At 30.5% G+C, this 19,553-nt stretch overlaps 1 protein-coding gene across 1 annotated transcript in view; it reads right to left on the bottom strand.

Moving 5' to 3' along the window:
- Positions 1-496: 496 nt before the first annotated feature.
- Positions 497-19,553, bottom strand: part of LOC132721551 (centriole and centriolar satellite protein ofd1-like) — a 31,826-nt gene continuing 12,769 nt past the window's right edge. The window contains exons 12-27 of the mRNA XM_060705873.1: positions 19,326-19,403; positions 16,160-16,227; positions 15,800-15,843; positions 15,299-15,432; positions 14,895-15,009; positions 14,323-14,371; positions 13,659-13,941; positions 12,764-12,869; positions 11,918-12,037; positions 10,376-10,493; positions 9,458-9,582; positions 9,045-9,170; positions 6,732-6,880; positions 4,234-4,368; positions 3,141-3,199; positions 497-2,121 (exon numbers count right to left, since the gene is read on the bottom strand). Of these exons, the coding sequence (XP_060561856.1) occupies positions 2,088-2,121; positions 3,141-3,199; positions 4,234-4,368; positions 6,732-6,880; positions 9,045-9,170; positions 9,458-9,582; positions 10,376-10,493; positions 11,918-12,037; positions 12,764-12,869; positions 13,659-13,941; positions 14,323-14,371; positions 14,895-15,009; positions 15,299-15,432; positions 15,800-15,843; positions 16,160-16,227; positions 19,326-19,403 (1,743 nt within the window). The 3' untranslated portion in view covers positions 497-2,087. The remainder of the gene's footprint in view (positions 2,122-3,140; positions 3,200-4,233; positions 4,369-6,731; positions 6,881-9,044; positions 9,171-9,457; positions 9,583-10,375; positions 10,494-11,917; positions 12,038-12,763; positions 12,870-13,658; positions 13,942-14,322; positions 14,372-14,894; positions 15,010-15,298; positions 15,433-15,799; positions 15,844-16,159; positions 16,228-19,325; positions 19,404-19,553) is intronic.

Below are 19,553 nucleotides of genomic sequence, written 5' to 3' on the forward strand. Positions count from 1 at the left end.
ATGCAGGTACAAAAAGAGTCGTCAACACCAAGAAAATTATTGGTCAATTTGAATCAGCAAATTACCACGCAGTCACATTTCTATCTTTTCTCGATACAGAATTCCCTGTCAGTATATGTAATTGTTTCCAATATATAAACGGAAACTTCACTGTTCTTTTTTTCTTCGGCATTATACCATTTATCAAAACAAGATCTGTCCATAAGAGGTGGTATGAAAAACTTAACCGAAATTCATAGTGTAAAAGAGGGCATAATATTGTCACAATCCGTGATAGAGTTATGTCCTCTTGCCTGGAAGTGGGGATGCTGGTCACTAACAAGTATTTAAAGTTTCAAAGAAATTTCTGAAAAGGTTATGGGAAATGATTGACGTGGTACGAAAACCTTCACAGAAAGTGTGACTCGAGTGAATAGGATAGCTCTCCTTATCATATAAAAATAACAGTCAAGCTAAAAATAACATATTTCATTTAAAAATGAAAAGTCCACATAAATTTCAATTTTTGCTCACTATTTATTTCGTGTATAATAAACATAATAAGTATTTTTTGCAATTACATAATATTTAAAGATAATGATCACAGATTGCTTAAAATACAAATAAAATGCATAAAACTCTAAGAACATAGTTCGTGCATAAAAAATAGCACATCTTTGATGAAGCTAAAATACAATACACAACATTGATAAAATACATGTACACTAGCAATAGAGTGACCTAAAATACTATTTAGTCATCTTATCACCTGTTCTCTAATGTCAAAGTAATTTTACATTATCTTCTAAATATCTAAGCTTAAACTAAACTCCAGATGCAAATTCCTGAAACTCATAATTTACCATTTGTTTCGAAACATTAGGGAAAAAAATCTGGAAAAGGGTGGAAAGACAGAAAAAAAGACAGTTAAATAACTATTTCTAATTTTCCTCACTCAAAATTCACTTAAATCTGTTAATTTAAATGGGTACCATTTCTATAACCAATGTTATCATATATTCATTACAAGCAAAGCATGTTAGGTAAAAAAATTTACATATATATATTTTTGTCTTGTTTCTTTGCGTTAAGTTTTCTTTTAAATCATTTAAAGAAGCTTTTTACTTTCAAGAACATTGTTTCTCATAAAATAATGTTGTTTTTTTGTTTGTTTCCTCTACATGGAAAAACCCCCGCTGATTATAAGGAAACAATAATAAAAAAAATACAACAACTAAAGACAGCTTAGAAATGATTGATCACATATCACTTAAAAAAACACAAGAATTTCAGGAAGTTTCTTCATACAAGTTTTGTGAAAATCAATAAACCAAAACAAACAAAAAACCCCTCAGGTTTTGCATTTTGAAATGAAAGAGAGTGATTTTTCTTCCAATATTAAAATTGATTGAAAAATCTTGAAACTTTAAAAGTGATTTTTATACTCTTAAATTGAAAAACAAGTTAAATTGATTTTTTTTCATCAATAAATCTTATAAAGATGTGGTTTCAGTAATTTTTAAATATTTTTTTCCTCCATGACAGATTTCATTCACAGCTTTTTTGAAGAATAAATGAAAAGAATTTGTGACATTATTAAATTAAACTACTCATTTTTACATATACATTAAGCCTGTATCAATAAGTCATTTTGACTGTAAATTATTTTCCTTATAACAGTTAGTTACTGTTTTCCACCATCATATTATCAACAAATAAGTTATATCAAATATTGACACGATTTTCATACAAATTATTGTTAATATGATGACCCTGTCACATATGGTAATGCTTTTTGTGCTAACAAGTTAATTATATATGTTCAGTAAGCACACATTTTGTGAACATTTTATCAAATTAACTCCACTGAAAGCGCAATAAACGGATGAGCATCTGCAGTTTTTACCAATTCAAAACAGATACACGAAAACATTGCATATTTTCATTTCTTAAAATAATTTTATCATTTTTTCAGATTTTACAAAAATAACAAAGTTTTAAAGCATGTGAATTTAAGCACAATTATCATAAGGAACATATTTGTCTATGTAGATTCTCAAATATTGTTAAATTGTGTTCTTGTATTGTCATGGTTAACTCCGTCCTTCTCACCAGTTAAAATCATCAGATTCTTCATTTTCACTGAAATAAATTTAAAAAATAATTTGATATTGAATCAGGTAATTTCATTGTGTATATCCCAGCAAGTTTTCATTTTTATGTCTTGATTGATTTTTAAGTTTTGTACAAATATGGTCTCATGAAGATTTGTTAAGCAATTGTTGGTATGAAAGAGAAACTCCAATGTATATCATTTTAGGAACAACAAGAGCCATTGCCTAGCGGGGGCAACACTCAACTTTCTTAATATTTAAGATCAAACACATCAGAGGAAGAATACTGTGGAAAAGAATATTCCTAAAAATGTACAAAATATAACTCAAATTTCATATTTGACCTTGACAGTCAAGGTCATTCAAAGGTCATAGTCACATTTAAATTGATAGCAAAGGTCAATTAATGATCAAAGTCATAGCCAAATATTTCAAAATGCCAGGTTTTGTCATATTCTATTGTCCAAGTATATATCTAATATGTAAATAATTAACAAGGTTATAACAACAAAAGCAAATTTGAATAATTTGACCTTGACAATCAATGTCAAATCTAGGTCAAGGTCACATCAGAACAGATTCAACATGTTGTTTCGTCAAATGTGTTTTTTTTGTTCAAATATGATTAAATATATGGTAAATAAATAAAAAGTTGAGCAAATGTCAATAATGTGACATTGATGGATATTAAGTTGACTATACAATTACAGAAAATTAATATGAAAACATAAACCAAGTTTATTTTTTGATCGAAAACTATCATAAAAATAGTTAATCTTGGCGTTTGATAAACAAACACTCCTTATTTTAAATTCATTGAGTTTCTTAAAATAAAACATATCCATACAGCTCTCGTATCATGTAAGTGGATTTAACAAATGACAAGCGGAAGATTTAAGATTATCATCAAAGCCATGACGATCAAAATATTATACTAAATCAGGTTATAATCAATCATTTATCATATCAGTATATGAAATTAATATTATCCCCTCATAAAACTAGATAAAACTGCTTTAAACTTTAATCCTATTTATAGACATTTACCTTTTCACCTCCTCTGTAAGTGAGATATCTTCATCTACCTGGGAAGCAGTACGCTCAGACTATAAAGTAAACAGAGATAAGTTCAAAACTGTGTGGTAAGAGATAAAAAATCCAAGTGACAAAAATATTTGGTTTACTACAAAGAAATGTTTTTTTAAGGTAGTAAGCTACCATTATAAAAAATGTTATCATCATTTTTAATACTACAGATCAAATATTTTAGCTTTTAATAATAAATTTCTCAAGACCACGCTTAGATTTTGATACATGTTTTTTGCAACCTATTGTTTTTGTGTCAGTGATAAAGGAATGGAAGACAGGGGTGAAGTATTGGGCCTACTTTCTACATTCTGGATCCATGTTTTTGTATTATATAAAGCTTATAATTGAGCCGCGTCACGACAAAACCAACACAATGGGTTTGCGTCCAGCATGGATCCAGACCAGCCTGCGCATCCGTGCAGTCTGTTCAGGATCCATGCTGTTCGATTACAAACCCTATAACAAGTAGAGAAACTGATAGCGAACAGCATGGATCCTGATCAGGCTGATCTGGATCCATGCTGGTTGCAAACCCATTATGTTGGTTTTGTCGTGACGTGGCTCAATTATGTCTTACTCAGTTAAGCCTCCTACATTTTCTCAAATTGATTTGTCAAGCTTCCAGCTTTTGGAACTGACAGTTATCAAATTTCGGAGTTGAAGTTATTCAGCCAACAGTATACAGGCTGGTCAAGATCAGACTGCACGGAATAACAAGCTGGCCTGGTCGGAAAACCTTGTCACTTTTGATTCCAGCAGGTTAAGCGTTAATACGATGTGTTTCCTTTGCCAGTAAAACTAAACTTTTGATATCATGTAATATAACATGACTTAAATAAAAGAAATAAATGAACTGAATTAAAAGCGGAAATTTTAAAATTTACAAACCTTAACCTCAATCTTATAGGATAATCAATGAGAAACTGACCATGATGTTTATCACATTTTATCTGCTAATGAATCAAGATTTTCATACATTTAACTAATTATAAATCAAACAATAAATACACAGAAAATTCATGTTAAATAATTCAATATATATATATTTTACCTCTTGTCTTTCAGGTTTAGCTGGTGCAGATTTCTGTTGGGATACAAGTTCCATATATTTTTTCATAACAGGATCTATCTCCTCTGACTTCTCAGATTTCTCACCCTCACCATCAGCAGGACTAGGTTCCGTCTCCTAGAAATAATCAGATCTCATAAACTATAATCGTTTTTGGCATATGCCATCTGTACAGAGTAAGCTAAGCCTGCACATCTTAACAGGGAGAGATTGTAAGATACGTCTGCACATCTGTACAGAGTAAGCTTAGCTTGTCCGTCTTAATAGAGTTAAATAAAGAGATAAATTTGCATATCTTTGCAGAGTAAGTTAAGTATGTCAATCTTAATATAGTAAAATAAGTGAGATAATATTGCACATCTCTGCAGAATAAGCCTAGCTAGCACATCTGTGCAGAGTAAGCTAACCATGTACATCTTAAACAGAGTGAGAAAGTAAGGTGAGTCTGCACATCTGTGCAGAAAAGGTCTAAGCATGTACATCATTCTTAACAGGGCAGAATAAACATGCATATCTGTGAAGTTAGATAAGTCTGCACATCTGACCAGACTTTTACAGATGACTGCTTCATTTTACAAATTTGACATTTAAATAACTTAGCTAACAATGCATAAAGAGTTTCAAAGTGAAATCAGGTCTAGTCCAAAATACAAACTCAGTGGTATTAAGCATAATCAGGCATGTGGTATTGCTAATATAACATAAATGATCTCAGAATTTTGACAATTTTCAAATAAAATCAAATCTGGATTTCAAATTTTTTGAAAGATGAAAAAAGTTTTGACACTGGCAAATATTCCTTTTTGTATGTTTAGCACTTATATATCTACAATACTACTGGAATGCCTATGCCACTTATACAGTCAACCCATCCTGCACATCCATGCAGACTAACCAGATTCTTTACTGTTGGCAGCACATTTTTATCGTCTTGAGATCCCTTAATCTAACAATTGACATGTAGTCATTTACATTATCAAAGCTTGACATGTCTATTACAAATTAAATTCAAAACCATAAGGGTCTGTGGTTTGAAAAACCTGGTTCAACTCATATTTAATTCCAAAAGCTTTTTTACCATGCAGGGGAAGTAACCTATAATATAGTTTAACCAAACAGTTTTTGTTGATTGTTTACAAGTACAGTGTAAACATATTCTCTGCAAATAGTTTCCAATATATCTATACAACAATGGTGTATTGGAGGTGCAGGAATAATTTATCAAGTTTGCAGCAGATTTAACACATCTATTATTGCCAGACATACCTGAAGCTTACAACTTATAACTCCTAGATTTAAAATACATGTACTGTTATTAATCTTTGTCCTATTTAATAAGACTTTCTTTTTTTCTTTTCTTTTTTTTTGGGGGGGTTTTACGTCACATCGACACAGTAAAGGTCATATCGCGACGAACCAGCTTTACTGGTGGAGGAAGACCTCAGCTGCCCTTCTGTGCATTATTTCAGGCACGACCGTGCACCTGAGTAGAACCATAGACGTTCCGTAAGCTAGCTGGATAGCTTCTTCAAATGAAAGAATCCAAAGTCCCTGTCGGGATTCGAACCCACAGCGGTGAGGGGCAAGTGGTTTGAAGTCAACAACCTTATTAAAAAGACTTCTGACATGTTATATGGCCCAGTATAAATAGTTATATACATATTATATAACGCAAACCAGTAGGTCATATAACCTGTATAAAGTCTGCATATCAAATTCATACAACTGCATCATTGCTTTTATTGATTGAAATAAAACTTAATTAATAACATTTGCAGCTACAGTGTATAATAATAATTATCCAAGAAAATAAATATTGTAAACATATAGAATTATAACCTCTCACATAGAATATGTCTATCATTATTCCATGGGGTTTTGTGCTAGTTTGGTGAAAATATTCAAGTCATATTCCAATAGATGCTAGTCACCTTACAGGTATCCTTGGTTTCAATTATTTATCAATTAAGGGGATTATAGATGTTACTAAAAACATTTTGTCAACTTAATCATCAATGAAAATTGTCCCGCCAAAGACTCATACTTTCTTACATCCCTTGACCTTACACTCAACTTATTGTTTAAAAGAATCATTTAACAACTATACATTAAACATTGAATGATATAAGCTATATCTTATGAAACACATTATAAAATTTACAAACAGAAAAATTATGCTGTTTCCTAAATTTCCTGGTCTGTCAGCTATAGAATATCCCTGTTATGTAGCACGCATGAATAATATAGTATGTAAACAGAATAAAAATTTCTGTGACAAAATATTATGCTGCCATTTTAAGTGAATTTTGACTATTCAGAAATGGTTTCCAGCATTTGCCATTTACTTTTTTTAGTAAATATACAAAACATATTTCTTTCATACCAGTATTTTGGAAGTATTCTACAACAGTTTTTGTATCTAAGGCAACATAAATATAGCTTTTATACACGTTAATATTTAATCATATAAGATAACTTACAAGTTTTTGTCCACTTTGAAGCTGCTCTAACATTTTTTGTTCCCTCTCCCATGCCTCTTGTTCCTTCTTCTTTCTATCTTCTTCCTTCTTTCTCTGTTCTTCCTCCCAAATTTGCTGTTCTCTTTGTTTCTCTTCTTTTGTTTGCTCCTCTGTATAAAAGAACATATAAACATAACCTTATATATTGATTGGCTGATTCGATTTACATATCAGCTAAACATATTGATTTTAAGATTGATTGTGAATTCTATAATTGTATTTGAACCAATTATCAGCTTGCAATTCACAAAATTTACCAGTCATACTTTTATCACAGGATACTGACCTCAACAGCACTGTGACCTCAACAGCACTGTGACCTCAACAGGATTGTGACCTCAACAGGATTTTGAGCTAAACAGAACTGCAACCTCAACAACATTGTAATCTCAACAGCATTGTGACCTCAGTTAGGCTCAAATGCACAATCCTAGGGTTCATAGGCAGATACCTTAACCACTAGGCAACGAATAACAATACCTTTCCTTATTAATACATCAGGTCATAAGGTTGTTTAATGGCCTAGGAATGACACTGATTTACAAACAGTCAAGGTACAATTTTACTCACAAATCATTTATTAGATAATTGCGTATACTTCTAACAGTAAATAATATTCTTTGAACATAGAATAAGTCAGTTGCAGTTTTGCCTTCGTAAAAAATGTGCATTTTACCCTCTTAATTTAATGTATTTTGAATTAAATGGTCAGTTTATACAAATAGTTTATACCAGTATTTGTTTCAATATCATGCAGATTTCATTCTCTTAGAATAGTAGAAATTTTTCTGTCTGTGCATCAAACATTTCAATCTTACTATCATTTCTATTTCATAATATTTTTACAAAATATATTTATATGTACATATAATAGATAATCTGGTATTACTGAAACATTGACAGTTATCAATTCAACATTTTTACCACTTTTTAAGAATACTAACTTGCTAAGAATGAGTTCACACAAAGATGAAAAAAATCAATGTAACATAAAATTATATTGATCACGGAATCAGTATCTGCGGTATTGAGCCAATTTCTTACAATATTGGAAAACAAATACGCACAGCAGATTGTCAAAATTACAAGTGAACTCTTTGTTCATACAAAATTTCTAGATAATGGTCAATAGCCACCCTCCTGAATGGCTTCAAAAAAATTGAAGAATCTTTTCTTCAGCAAGCATTATACAAGTGAGCTCTACAGCAAGCAGCAAGAAAAAACAATTTGCTACCTGTCATATTTGCTACCAGAATAAAAGAGCTATAGTATTTAATGGTAAATTACTTTACACTGTTGCTTGTAGCAAATACATGAAACAAAATACTTCAAAAAGATTGGAAAAATCATACACAAAATGCCATTTTAATGATGCAAACAAACCAAGATCTTCAGTTTTACGTTTAAGTTACCGCATACAATGACTAATAATTTGCAAGTAACTTTAACTTAAATATTCCTTCATACATTATTCCGTATAACTGATATAGAAAACTTAGTAAAATAGAAAGCCCTAGTCAGAAATACTTTCCTCTTGCTGCACCTCGCCTTTGCCCCATGAAATAGTAAAGAACAATATTTTCCATTGTTGATTAGATGATTAATTTAGATGCAAATCCATAAGTACTATATATCCGGGTTTTGCAATTGCTAATACAATATGCATTCTCAAATTCCTGTATTGATCAGTTCCTGGCAACAAGGGAGATAATAACAGTTTCAGACACTGCAGACTCGGACTATAAGATTTACCACCCTTGTCCAGAAGTCATGATCAGGGCAACATTGTAGCGAGTCAACTATTGATCACTTTCTCCAGGACAGTAATGAGTAAGGGAGGTAATAATGAATGAATACTGGACAGCAGGCAAAAAAAAAAAAACACTGCAGAATGAGCACCCTTTACGCTGCTACAACAGTATTTGAAAATTTACTTTTTCCTTTTTAAGATTTGTGCGCATTTTATTCAAAAGGATTGTTCTAAAGAATAATGAGTGAAAAATCTATTAATAATTCAAGATCCTTGTTCAATTAATAGTGAAAACAGCTTCTCAGATCTAAATCTGTTTTGAAGGATAATGAATATTGAGATATTAAATTTTAATTAGCAACTGCAATTTTATACTGACTTTAAAAACAAGCTATGTCCAAAATATATTATGTAATTTGCAAGATCACTAAAACATGGGAGGTAATTCATTTATAGAACTTATACATGTATTTTCACATGAAAATATTTACAAAACTTACAAGTAATTAAAATGTATGCCATACCTGTTTTCCATGCATCATCTAATGCAGGTACCTTCCAGGCAGTATCAAGTGATAAGGGAGGTAATTTGGAAGGAGGTTGAGTAACTTCCCTTGCAACAGGCTGACTGGAACTGGTCCTTGGGGGCACTGGAAGTATTACATGCAAAATATTTCATTATGATCTAATTGTAAATCAAACTTATCCCAATACTTGTATCAAAATTGGAAACTTTAAGCACATAATGCAGTGGCAATAAGTAATTAATTCAAACAAAAACATGAAGCAGGTAAGACCTGTAAAGAAAATATAACATTCTTAACTAAAAGTTAATTTCAGAAAAAAGTTTATTATTATAAACGAGACTTTATTTAAAGTTATCACAATTTTGAATTCATTTGATTTAAGTTATCACAAATATGAATTCATTAAGTACCATTTTCCTTTGTTGAGTTTCCACCATCACTTGAACCATCTGCTTGAACCACCATTATACTTGGTGAGCCTGGCCGGGCCTCGAGGTCATCTATAGTTATTGGACGGGGTTTCTCTACACGCTCTCTGTAAAAATCATTCAACCGCAGTCTTAATTTTCAGATATACATTCACTGAGTGAATATTTATATTGAGGTAATTAAAATAAATTAAGAACCCTAATTACATAAATATAATGGTTTACTTTTAATATAAAGTCGTTAATTCAACTTTCATGAAATATTACATTTGAAACATTCCATGCTAAATATCATGAATGGACTTGTCCATATTTCTATCTGGACAGAACCATTTTCCTCCTTTAGTGAAAGTGTCAAATAAATATTGACTGAACAGCTAACAGTGCTGACCATGTTATGATCGGCACAGATGTGCTGGTTGGTCTTGGTCTGCACTGATCACACAGGTAGATTCAGTTGCTGCAAGCAGACAATAAGTTAAAATGCAAGACTTTTTTTTTTAATTATCCCATTAAAATATAATATTGGTTTATAGAGAATTTATTTGAGTTCATCTGTGTTCGAAGCTATAAGATTATAAACACACTTTCAAATCTGTTCCTGGAACCAACCAGTACTGAGCAATGAGTGTAAAGTTTCTTACTCAAGGAAACAATGACTTGCCCCGGACGGGGTTTCAACCCATGCAGCTAACGATCATTAGATTACTAATCTGACGTGTAAACCACTCAGCCATGCCGCAACATATAATTTTAACGTATCTTTACAGGTACAAACAAAATCTATTACAAAAAGACAGTCAAAAGCAATCCACTTTCAATAAACTTAAAAACAATCCTCTATGTCTATATTAAGAATCACAAAATCTATAAATAGAAGGCTATTTTTAGAACACTTGCCCATGACTTTTTAGCTCATCATCAGAGACATCAGAGAGACTAAACTTTGGCACAGAATCTTGTCCTGATGGTTTCTTTCTGTTATAAGATGATGACCCCTTCAGTTCTGTTAAACTATCTGTAATAGGAATAAACGAGTTATATGTAATAGGAATAAAACAAGTTATAGGACGGTTATTTTCTGTTATACGATGATGACCCCTTCAGCTCTGTTAAACTATCTGTAACAGGAATAAAACAAGTTATAGGACGGTTATTTTCTGTTATACGATGATGACCCCTTCAGCTCTGTTAAACTATCTGTAACAGAAATAAAACAAGTTATAGGACGGTTTCTTTCTGTTATACGATGATGACCCCTTCAGCTCTGTTAAACTATCTGTAACAGAAATAAAACAAGTTATAGGACGGTTTCTTTCTGTTATACTATGATGACCCCTTCATCTGTAATAGGAATCAAGCAAGTATCAATCAACACAAAAGCAGCTACTCTAATAATTTATAACATTTACATGTAACATTCTTATATACTGTCAACTGTCAAACCTGTATTCAGCAGCCATCCAACAGATGCAGTCTTTTTGACTGTATGCACTTACAGATGTCATTGATAAATTTGAAGGCATATATGTTGTATCATGTCAATATTGTATTCAAATAATAAAATATGTCTAAATTGCAAACATGGTCTCATCTTACAAACCAAGCATACACAAGCAATATTGTTGGTAAAGTTTGATTATATACCATTACAGCTTTAGCCAATGATATTCATATATCACATAGAAACAAGCTAATGTTATTCAAACAAGGCACAGTAACTAGCAAATGATATTCATAAAACACTTAAAATCAAGTCACTTATATTTATATAACATATAGAAACAAGTCAATGAAATTTATATAACACAAAGAAACAAGTTGGTGATATTCATATAACCCATAGAAATAAGTCACTTGTATTTATATCATACATAGAAACAAAGCACCTATATTCATATAACACTTTAATTCAAGTGACTTGTATTCATATAATACAGAGCAACAAGTCAAAAATATTCATATAACACATAGAAACAAGTGACTTGTATTCATACCATACATGGAAACAAGTCAAAAATATTCATATAACACATAGAAACAAGTGACTTGTATTCATACCATACATGGAAACAAGTCAAAAATATTCATATAACACATAGAAACAAGTGACTTGTATTCATACCATACATGGAAACAAGTCAAAAAGATCCATATAACACATAGAAACAAGTGACTTGTATTCATACCATACATGGAAACAAGTCAACAATATTCATATAAGACATAGAAACAAATATATGATATTCATATAACACATAAAACAAGTCAATATATTCATATAACACTAAAACAAGTCAATGATATTCATTTAACACATAAAAACAAGACACAAATATTCATATAACACAGAGATAAAAAAGCCAATAAGACTCAAAAGAAACAAATAACTAATAATCATATATCACACATAAACAAAATGGTATGTAATATGTGACTTACCTGTGCTGGCATCAGCATCTTCTGTAGTAGTTTTAGTTTGATGATAAGGGGTGGATGATAAAGGTCTTGCATTAGATATTGGACTGGCAGCTGGGGATGGCATATGATGACCTTTACTAGCTGATAGAAGCAAAAATAAAACCAAAATTAGCAAACAATCCTTACCCTGCTTTTGCATAATGAACTAGTCTTGCTTTCAAATGGAACAGTCTATTTCTACTGCTTTTTATGGAAAAGTCCATTGCTTGTTTGAATGATTTTATTGTCAAGATCAGCAACCAAAACTTTAGATACACAGTTACACTTTCTGTGTTCTTGTCACATCTAGCAAACAAATTATTAACTAGCAAACACATCAAAATATTAACCAACATAAATTAATAATAACTAAAAATGTGTCTATAGGGCACTGATGCCAAAACACTACGGATTTGTTGGTCTACCCACAGAAACCGGGATGCACAGCAGGACAGACAGACATGGGCAATTCTCCCCCAGATAAGTAGTGGGGGCATAAATATAAACTTGAATCTTTTTCTAGTAAAGCTAAAATAATATCATGCACATTCAAGTAATTTTAATTAAACCATGGGATTGTTAGTAACATTTAAAGCAAGGAATACAAAATTTCATGATGATATATTTAAATTATGTTATTATGAACAATTAAAAAAATATCTGATCTGTTTCTTATTTATAAATAATTTATCAAAATATAGAATCTAATAATTATCATTATGCTTCATCCATGTTCAATTTTTAAAAAAAAATGCCCCAAAAAAATCTCAAGTTGCAATAAAAATATGCCAAATTTCAAGACTAGAACAAACTTCTGGGTGTACATACCAGATTTTTCTGATTGAGATTTTCTGAAAGAATGTCTTGTAGGGTCAGGTATTGAGGAAGGGTTTGTTAACTGGTAGTGAAAGTCTACGTACGCCTTCTCCAAGTTCTGTAATAACAAAACAAATCATAAAATCTTGTGTTTATACTACAACATACTGTACTGCATGTAATACAAGTGACAAAACTGAATTTTTTTACTGCCATTAAAGTCAAGAAAGACTAAAAAATGATAATCTAATTACTAACAAGTGTGCTTTTTACGCCATACTTTTAAGAATGAAGAAAAAGCTTACATTGCCATTATAAATTTATTAACATTTAAACCTTCGGCAGTAGTACAATTTCAAATAATATTCAATACTCTACTCACATGATACTTTTTCTTAAAGGCATTAAGAAAACTTGGACATAATAATTCTGTTGAAAACTTAATGCTAACATTTTATAAATTGAAATTAGTATGTGTTTTGAAATTAAACATAAAATATCACATGTATTTTAAAACAATAATACTTTTTAAAATTGACACATCTCTCATTACGGACATACTCTCAATTTTATATTTTGTAATGTACTGTCATGCATACATTGGAAATTAAAAATCTCATTCAACAAAATATGCAACCTTTAAATTAAATTTGTCTGCTTCACAAAAAATATGAAATATTAAGTTCAACAATGAAATTCAATGCATATATAGCTTAAACGTAGAATACAGGGTCCAATGCTTTTCTCTTGACTTCTTTGATATCTTTTGGATACCATCTGAAATTTCTTATCAGGATAAATGTATCACCCTTGCTATTTCATAATTTAGAAACGTATTCTGCACAAAATTACTTAAACAGCCTTCAATACAAGCAGAAACCACCTAAGACAATTGGCTAATACAAACCTGAGCCTCCTTTTCTAAACTCTTCAATCTATATTTAGTATTGGCAATAATGCTAGCAGAGTTATTGGAAGATTCATCCCCATCCGTCATAAAATCTGTTGAGATTATTGGCGCACTAAATTCATCAAGGTCCACATCGTTATATACGTCATCTCTATCCACACCAGGTGGCGTTCTACTTCTACGACTTCTCCGTCGACCTTTATGTGAAAGTTCAAGGTCACTGTCAATGTCACTGACTGCTGCTCCCATTGACCTCCGAGAAACATTCATAGACACAAGCCTGTAAAATATCAATGAAATACTGCATTAGGTAGGACCACAAATTATGTACATGTATTACATTTTGACATTGTTGTTCTTGGTGTAGTATAATGTTGACACCATTTTCTGTAAACAAGTAGGCCTGATAAAGACTTTTGAGCTGAAACTTTGTCTTTTTTAATAAAACAATACATTTGTAAATTTAAACTGGAGTTGATTTTTATATTCAAACATACATAGATGGAACTTTTAACAGTTCCCAAATTTTCAGTTTCAAATTTTTTCAAGCAAAAACCTCTGCCATTGTTATGTAACTATTAAACATAATAAACCAATATCTAACAAATTCTCTTCATAGATTTGAACTTCTTACTGAAAGGAATTCAATTTGTTTTCTAACCTTGAAGAATCAACATCCTGAGGTTTTCTGTACACTTCGTTATGAAGAGCTGAAAACAAAATATTAATAAAGAATCAAAATTCAGAATTTTTTTCAGCAAACATGAATTAAACTTACATTGTATTTTCTGATTAGAAAAATAATTTGTATCAAATCAAAACACTACAGGCTTAATAACTTTGAAAAATACTGAGAGTGGCTGCTTAAGTTTTTATATAAGGGATGATAAAATATTGCAAACACCAAAAATAAACTATAATGCATGTCTCTTTTATTGAAATTCTTAAATGAATATATCCCATTAAAAATTTATGTTATTGAAAACTAAGTAGCGACAGTTATGACCCCTGTCAAGACCCAACTTTATATTAGTGGGTACTAAGTAGTATAATCTTTATTTCAAAACCCCTCAAACTTAAAATGTAAATTCTATTTTCAAATATTGAGTATGTAAAATACTGTCAGCAAGGTTAAAATAAAGATTTAGTTTGAAATAAGACATCTATGATTTCTGATTTGGCAGTCAATCTTCAATTAATCATGAGTATTCTGAAATATTGATAATTTCATACCTTTTTGAGTATATTGTAATGTTTGTTTCACATCTACTAGTTCCTGTCCCATTTCTTTCATCTGTAATGTCTGAGCTTCAAATTGCCTCATCAATCTATCATCTCTACCTAACATCTGAAACAAATAAAACACATATACTATTCACTACCATCTAAAACAAAAAACATAAACTATTCACTACCATCTTAAATAGAAAAACACATAAATTATTCACTTTTATCTTAAACACTAAATGCAAATGCTACCATTAAATATAAAGTTGCAACACATTCCCTTCAATGGTATTGGAGATACAAACTTGCCCACAAAAAGTATGACGCTGACATTTGCCGGAGTACAATATTTCTCGATATTCTTTGAAATGTCGAGTTTAAAACGACAAAAGATACATCTGATGCAATACCTCATCATATCTGCCAGCACTTGGCGGTCGTCGACGATCATAAGATGATCGGTCATGTCTAGGCGAATCACTTCTATCTACATATTCTGGCATGGCTGTAGGTCTCCTCAATTCTCTTAGTAAATCTTCTTGACCTATAAAAAGAAATGAATTTAGAATGTCATCATGAAAATTAAAAACATTATAAGCTTTTGTATTTGTGTTGTTTTTTTTTTTGTGTGTTTAAACCTAAGTTTTAATATTTCACCCAAATTGATGATAATTCACAACACTAAAACAAATTTTTACAAAAATTGATAAAGATTTCAACAATATATTACTATCACTTATTACTTAAATTTAAACAAATTTCTTTAAACTCGAAACAGTTCAAAATAAGTAACAGGGAAATAGGTGTTTTGTGGAATGGTTATGATTTTATGACAGACATGAACAAGAATTTATTGTTGCAGATGAAATATTTTTATGTGTTATAAAAAATTGTATGCAGTCATTACTCACGTATTCTTTCCCTCTCATTTAACTGCATAATTTCAGCCATTCTCCTACAAAAATAAAGACAATATATAAAAAGTAAATCTTTTAATACTTTCCATGTTCATGTGTGATTAAAACTGGAGAAGAAATTGTAAATATATTAACTAATCAAGAGAGAGTCATATAGTGTTTAATTTGTAAATATTTTGAAAATTTACACATGGAAAAATTATCTCATCTTCGGAAGAAATTAAACCAAAAAGTAGTATATGAAAAGTGATCCAAAGTCAGAAACCACAATAACTCAGTAAAACAAGCTTAAAGTAACTCCACTGAGGTTTGTTTGACATGACAGAACAGAAACATTTTTTTCAAAATTCTTACGTTTTCAGGTTATCTAGCTCTGTCCTGAACGTTATATTCTGGTCTTTGATAGCTGCATAGTCTGCCATCTGAAAGTACATGTATATAAATATAACTACAAAAACTTTGCAAACTAGTTAAATATTCAATAGTTCATAAAATAATACCTTTAGTAGACCTTCATTGTTTTTGTAAACCTTAACTTTTAATATCATGAAACGTTGTTCTGCCTTTTTAGGGTCTGTGACATCAAACCCATTGTGACTAAGATGATCAAATGTAATTTTTTTTCTCAGTTTAAACATATTTTATTCCTTCCTTTTTTTACAAGATGTACAATGCAAATATATAGAAAAAATACATTTTTTAAAGAATAAGGGTTGGACCACAAGTTCATGTAACATTATTAATTCGGTCCATACCTGAAATTTTCTCACAGTCATTATAAGAAACTGAATATTAATCTGCGCCCTACTTAATGTACAATGGACTTGTCCTCCTTTAAATTTGGAACATTCCATTGTTAACATGTGGGAAATCTGTATGCTAAAATTAGGCAGCTAACATTATAGATCCTGGTCAGACTGTATGGATGTGCATACTGGCCTAGCAACATACTGCCCAAGCAACATACTTACCTGGCACTGTACTGGGGTGACTAACCAGAAGCTTTCGTTAAAATCACGCTAACGAAAGCGTTAGCGATCGCGTAACAAACACGTTAGTTATTTTTATGATTGTTTTTGTTGCATAACCAGAAAGCATCGTTACCATATCGCTAATCAGTTGTTAGTAAAATTCATTAACGGAATCGTTGTGTAATCCTTAAGGGTATGCACAGCATTTTGGCACCACCTGTTATTAGCTTTTCCTGCATAGATTACATTGCACGTACAAATAATTGTTTATAAATTATTTATAAATTGTTTAAAAATGTTTGTACAAATGTACAACCATATATCTGTGAACGCACAACTGCTTCAAAGAAACAGTTGACACTCTTTATAAATCGTTTTGTTTGTTTGTTTGTACATATGTATATCATACGTTCGCCGTAAAACGCGTCTAACGAAATCAATCCTAAGTCGTCGGATATACAATACGATACAACCTGTAAAACCTGTCAAGACCGAAATATTCTGCATCTTAAAGATGAGGCAATGAACTTATAATGTTAAACTTTATTGTATTGAATTGTATTGTATTGATACAATACAATACAATAAAGTTTAACATTATACAACGTTCTAGCAAAATATATAGACAGGAAACAACTGAACATTTTGGATGTGCAAAAAATAGAAAAGGAGAGACTAGATATAAGTTCATTGCCTCATCTTTAAGATACAGAATATTTCGGTCTTGACAGGTTATATGTGTGTGATGAAAAAGAGGAGTACACTATTAAAGAGTAAATGTTAAAGTGCAAAGTAAATAAAAAACAATAACATTTGGATACTTTTCGAGATAGATATACAATGATAGAAAAAAAGTAAAATAATCCTCTTATCTGCTAAATAAGTAATATAAATATATGATTTGATATTTCTTTGTGATGAAATGTACATAAATAAAGATTTATACACAATTTAAGAGAAATTGTTAATTATATTTCCTTTTAAAGGCAAAGTATCAATTTTTTAACAAATGTGAATTTTTTTTTAAGAATAAGGTAATAAAATAGTTTAAAACTTTATGATTATTGGCCAATGGCAATAATATCTTCGCTAATATCTTAATCGAACTCTTTCAAAAATATTGACGCTAAATAGTAACGTAATTTTTGTTTTGATTTTAATGAATGAACTGCTTTTTCTGTAAAACGTTCTTTACATAACCTTTGTTACACACTGGTGAAAATTTGAAAATTACATTGGGAAACAAAGCAAGTTTCGATTAATTATCTTTACTTTTCATGAAAATAGAGGTAAACCGTTAATTTAACCCATTTGAAACGTATATAATAGTTTTATTAAAATACTCAGATGAATTTCATTATAACCAAAAACGTCAAAATTTATCCATATACTGTGTTACGCTCTTTCATTGTACATGAATGTGTTTATGCTGAATTCCTTAATTTCACTTTGTACATAGAACTAGTATAAGGTATAAGTCTTTTAAGTATTAAAAACTTGAAACTTTAATGTAATATTATATATATTTGATTCCATACATGAAAGAATGTTATGCGTAGTTAAACATGCAATACAAATAGTGTTAGCTTGTTTAGAGAAATAAGGAAATATGAGGGAATGACACAGATACAAGAAAATACTATCACAGAAGATAGCGATCAACAAGTCGTGTATTAATGAAATAAATCAACCTCCTTAGAAGCATTCAAATATTTGAGAGTCCAAAGTATGTCAGTTATCTAAATAATTGTCTGCGGAATGAAAAAACAACATCATTTGTATAAAGATATTTGGAATTATTCTAAAAATCATTTACGAAAGAAATGCTCACTCAAGTTTAATGAGTACGGTATGCGCCATTTATTATTATTGTTAAACTTAGCGTTAAAGGTAAATTCTAATGTATATTTACAGCAAATTTCGTTTGGATCTGTGAGTTATTTATTGTTTATGTGAACTAAATTATAAAATTAAAAGGAATTATGACAAAATGAAAACTTATTTTGATATTCATCCATTCTCTCACTACATACCCTTGGATGGCAGATGGGCATAATATCACTTTAACATTAACGTAATTATTTTGAAAATGAATGCAGTAATAATAATAATAATAATAATAATAATAAATAAATAAATAAATAAATAAATAAATAACTAAATAAATAAATAAATAATTACTTTACACATTAAGATATATACAGATATTGTAACACCATATCAAGAACTTATTATCAGGAAAATAGAAAGAAAATTCGATATAAGAAATAATATATACTCATGAAAAGTTTGTTGAAAGAGCTTCACACGTTGTTTTTCCTTCAACGAAGACACGTGTACTCCGAGGTACTCGTTATTTAACGACAGTTTCGTTACAATTTTTGGTATAACGAACGTTTTGGGTCAGAGGGTAAATTACTAACTAGAGCTTAACCAAGGCTTAACGATGATCGTAACTCTAACGAATGCTTCTGGTTACTCACCCCTGGTGCGGTAGCATTATCATTACCGCCCCTTGCATTCAAACATTTGAACATATTGATACTTACATCCCTAAGCTTGGCATTCAAGAAATCATTATGTTTTGTAGCTCCAACTTCTTTATGTCTTGCCTCTTGTAATAATGTCTACAAAGTAATAAACCAATAATGAGTGGATTAAAGTTATAATCATGCTGTGTCATAAAATTAAAATCTAATTAATTGCCATGACTCTGTCCTAATTAATTTAAATATATTTATTTGAGCGGGATTGTGAAAGAAGGTTTTGCAACTTAT

Source organism: Ruditapes philippinarum, unplaced genomic scaffold (genome assembly GCF_026571515.1).
Source record: "Ruditapes philippinarum isolate M1 unplaced genomic scaffold, ASM2657151v2 ctg455_1_1_1_1, whole genome shotgun sequence".
Taxonomy (NCBI): Eukaryota; Metazoa; Mollusca; class Bivalvia; order Venerida; family Veneridae; genus Ruditapes; species Ruditapes philippinarum.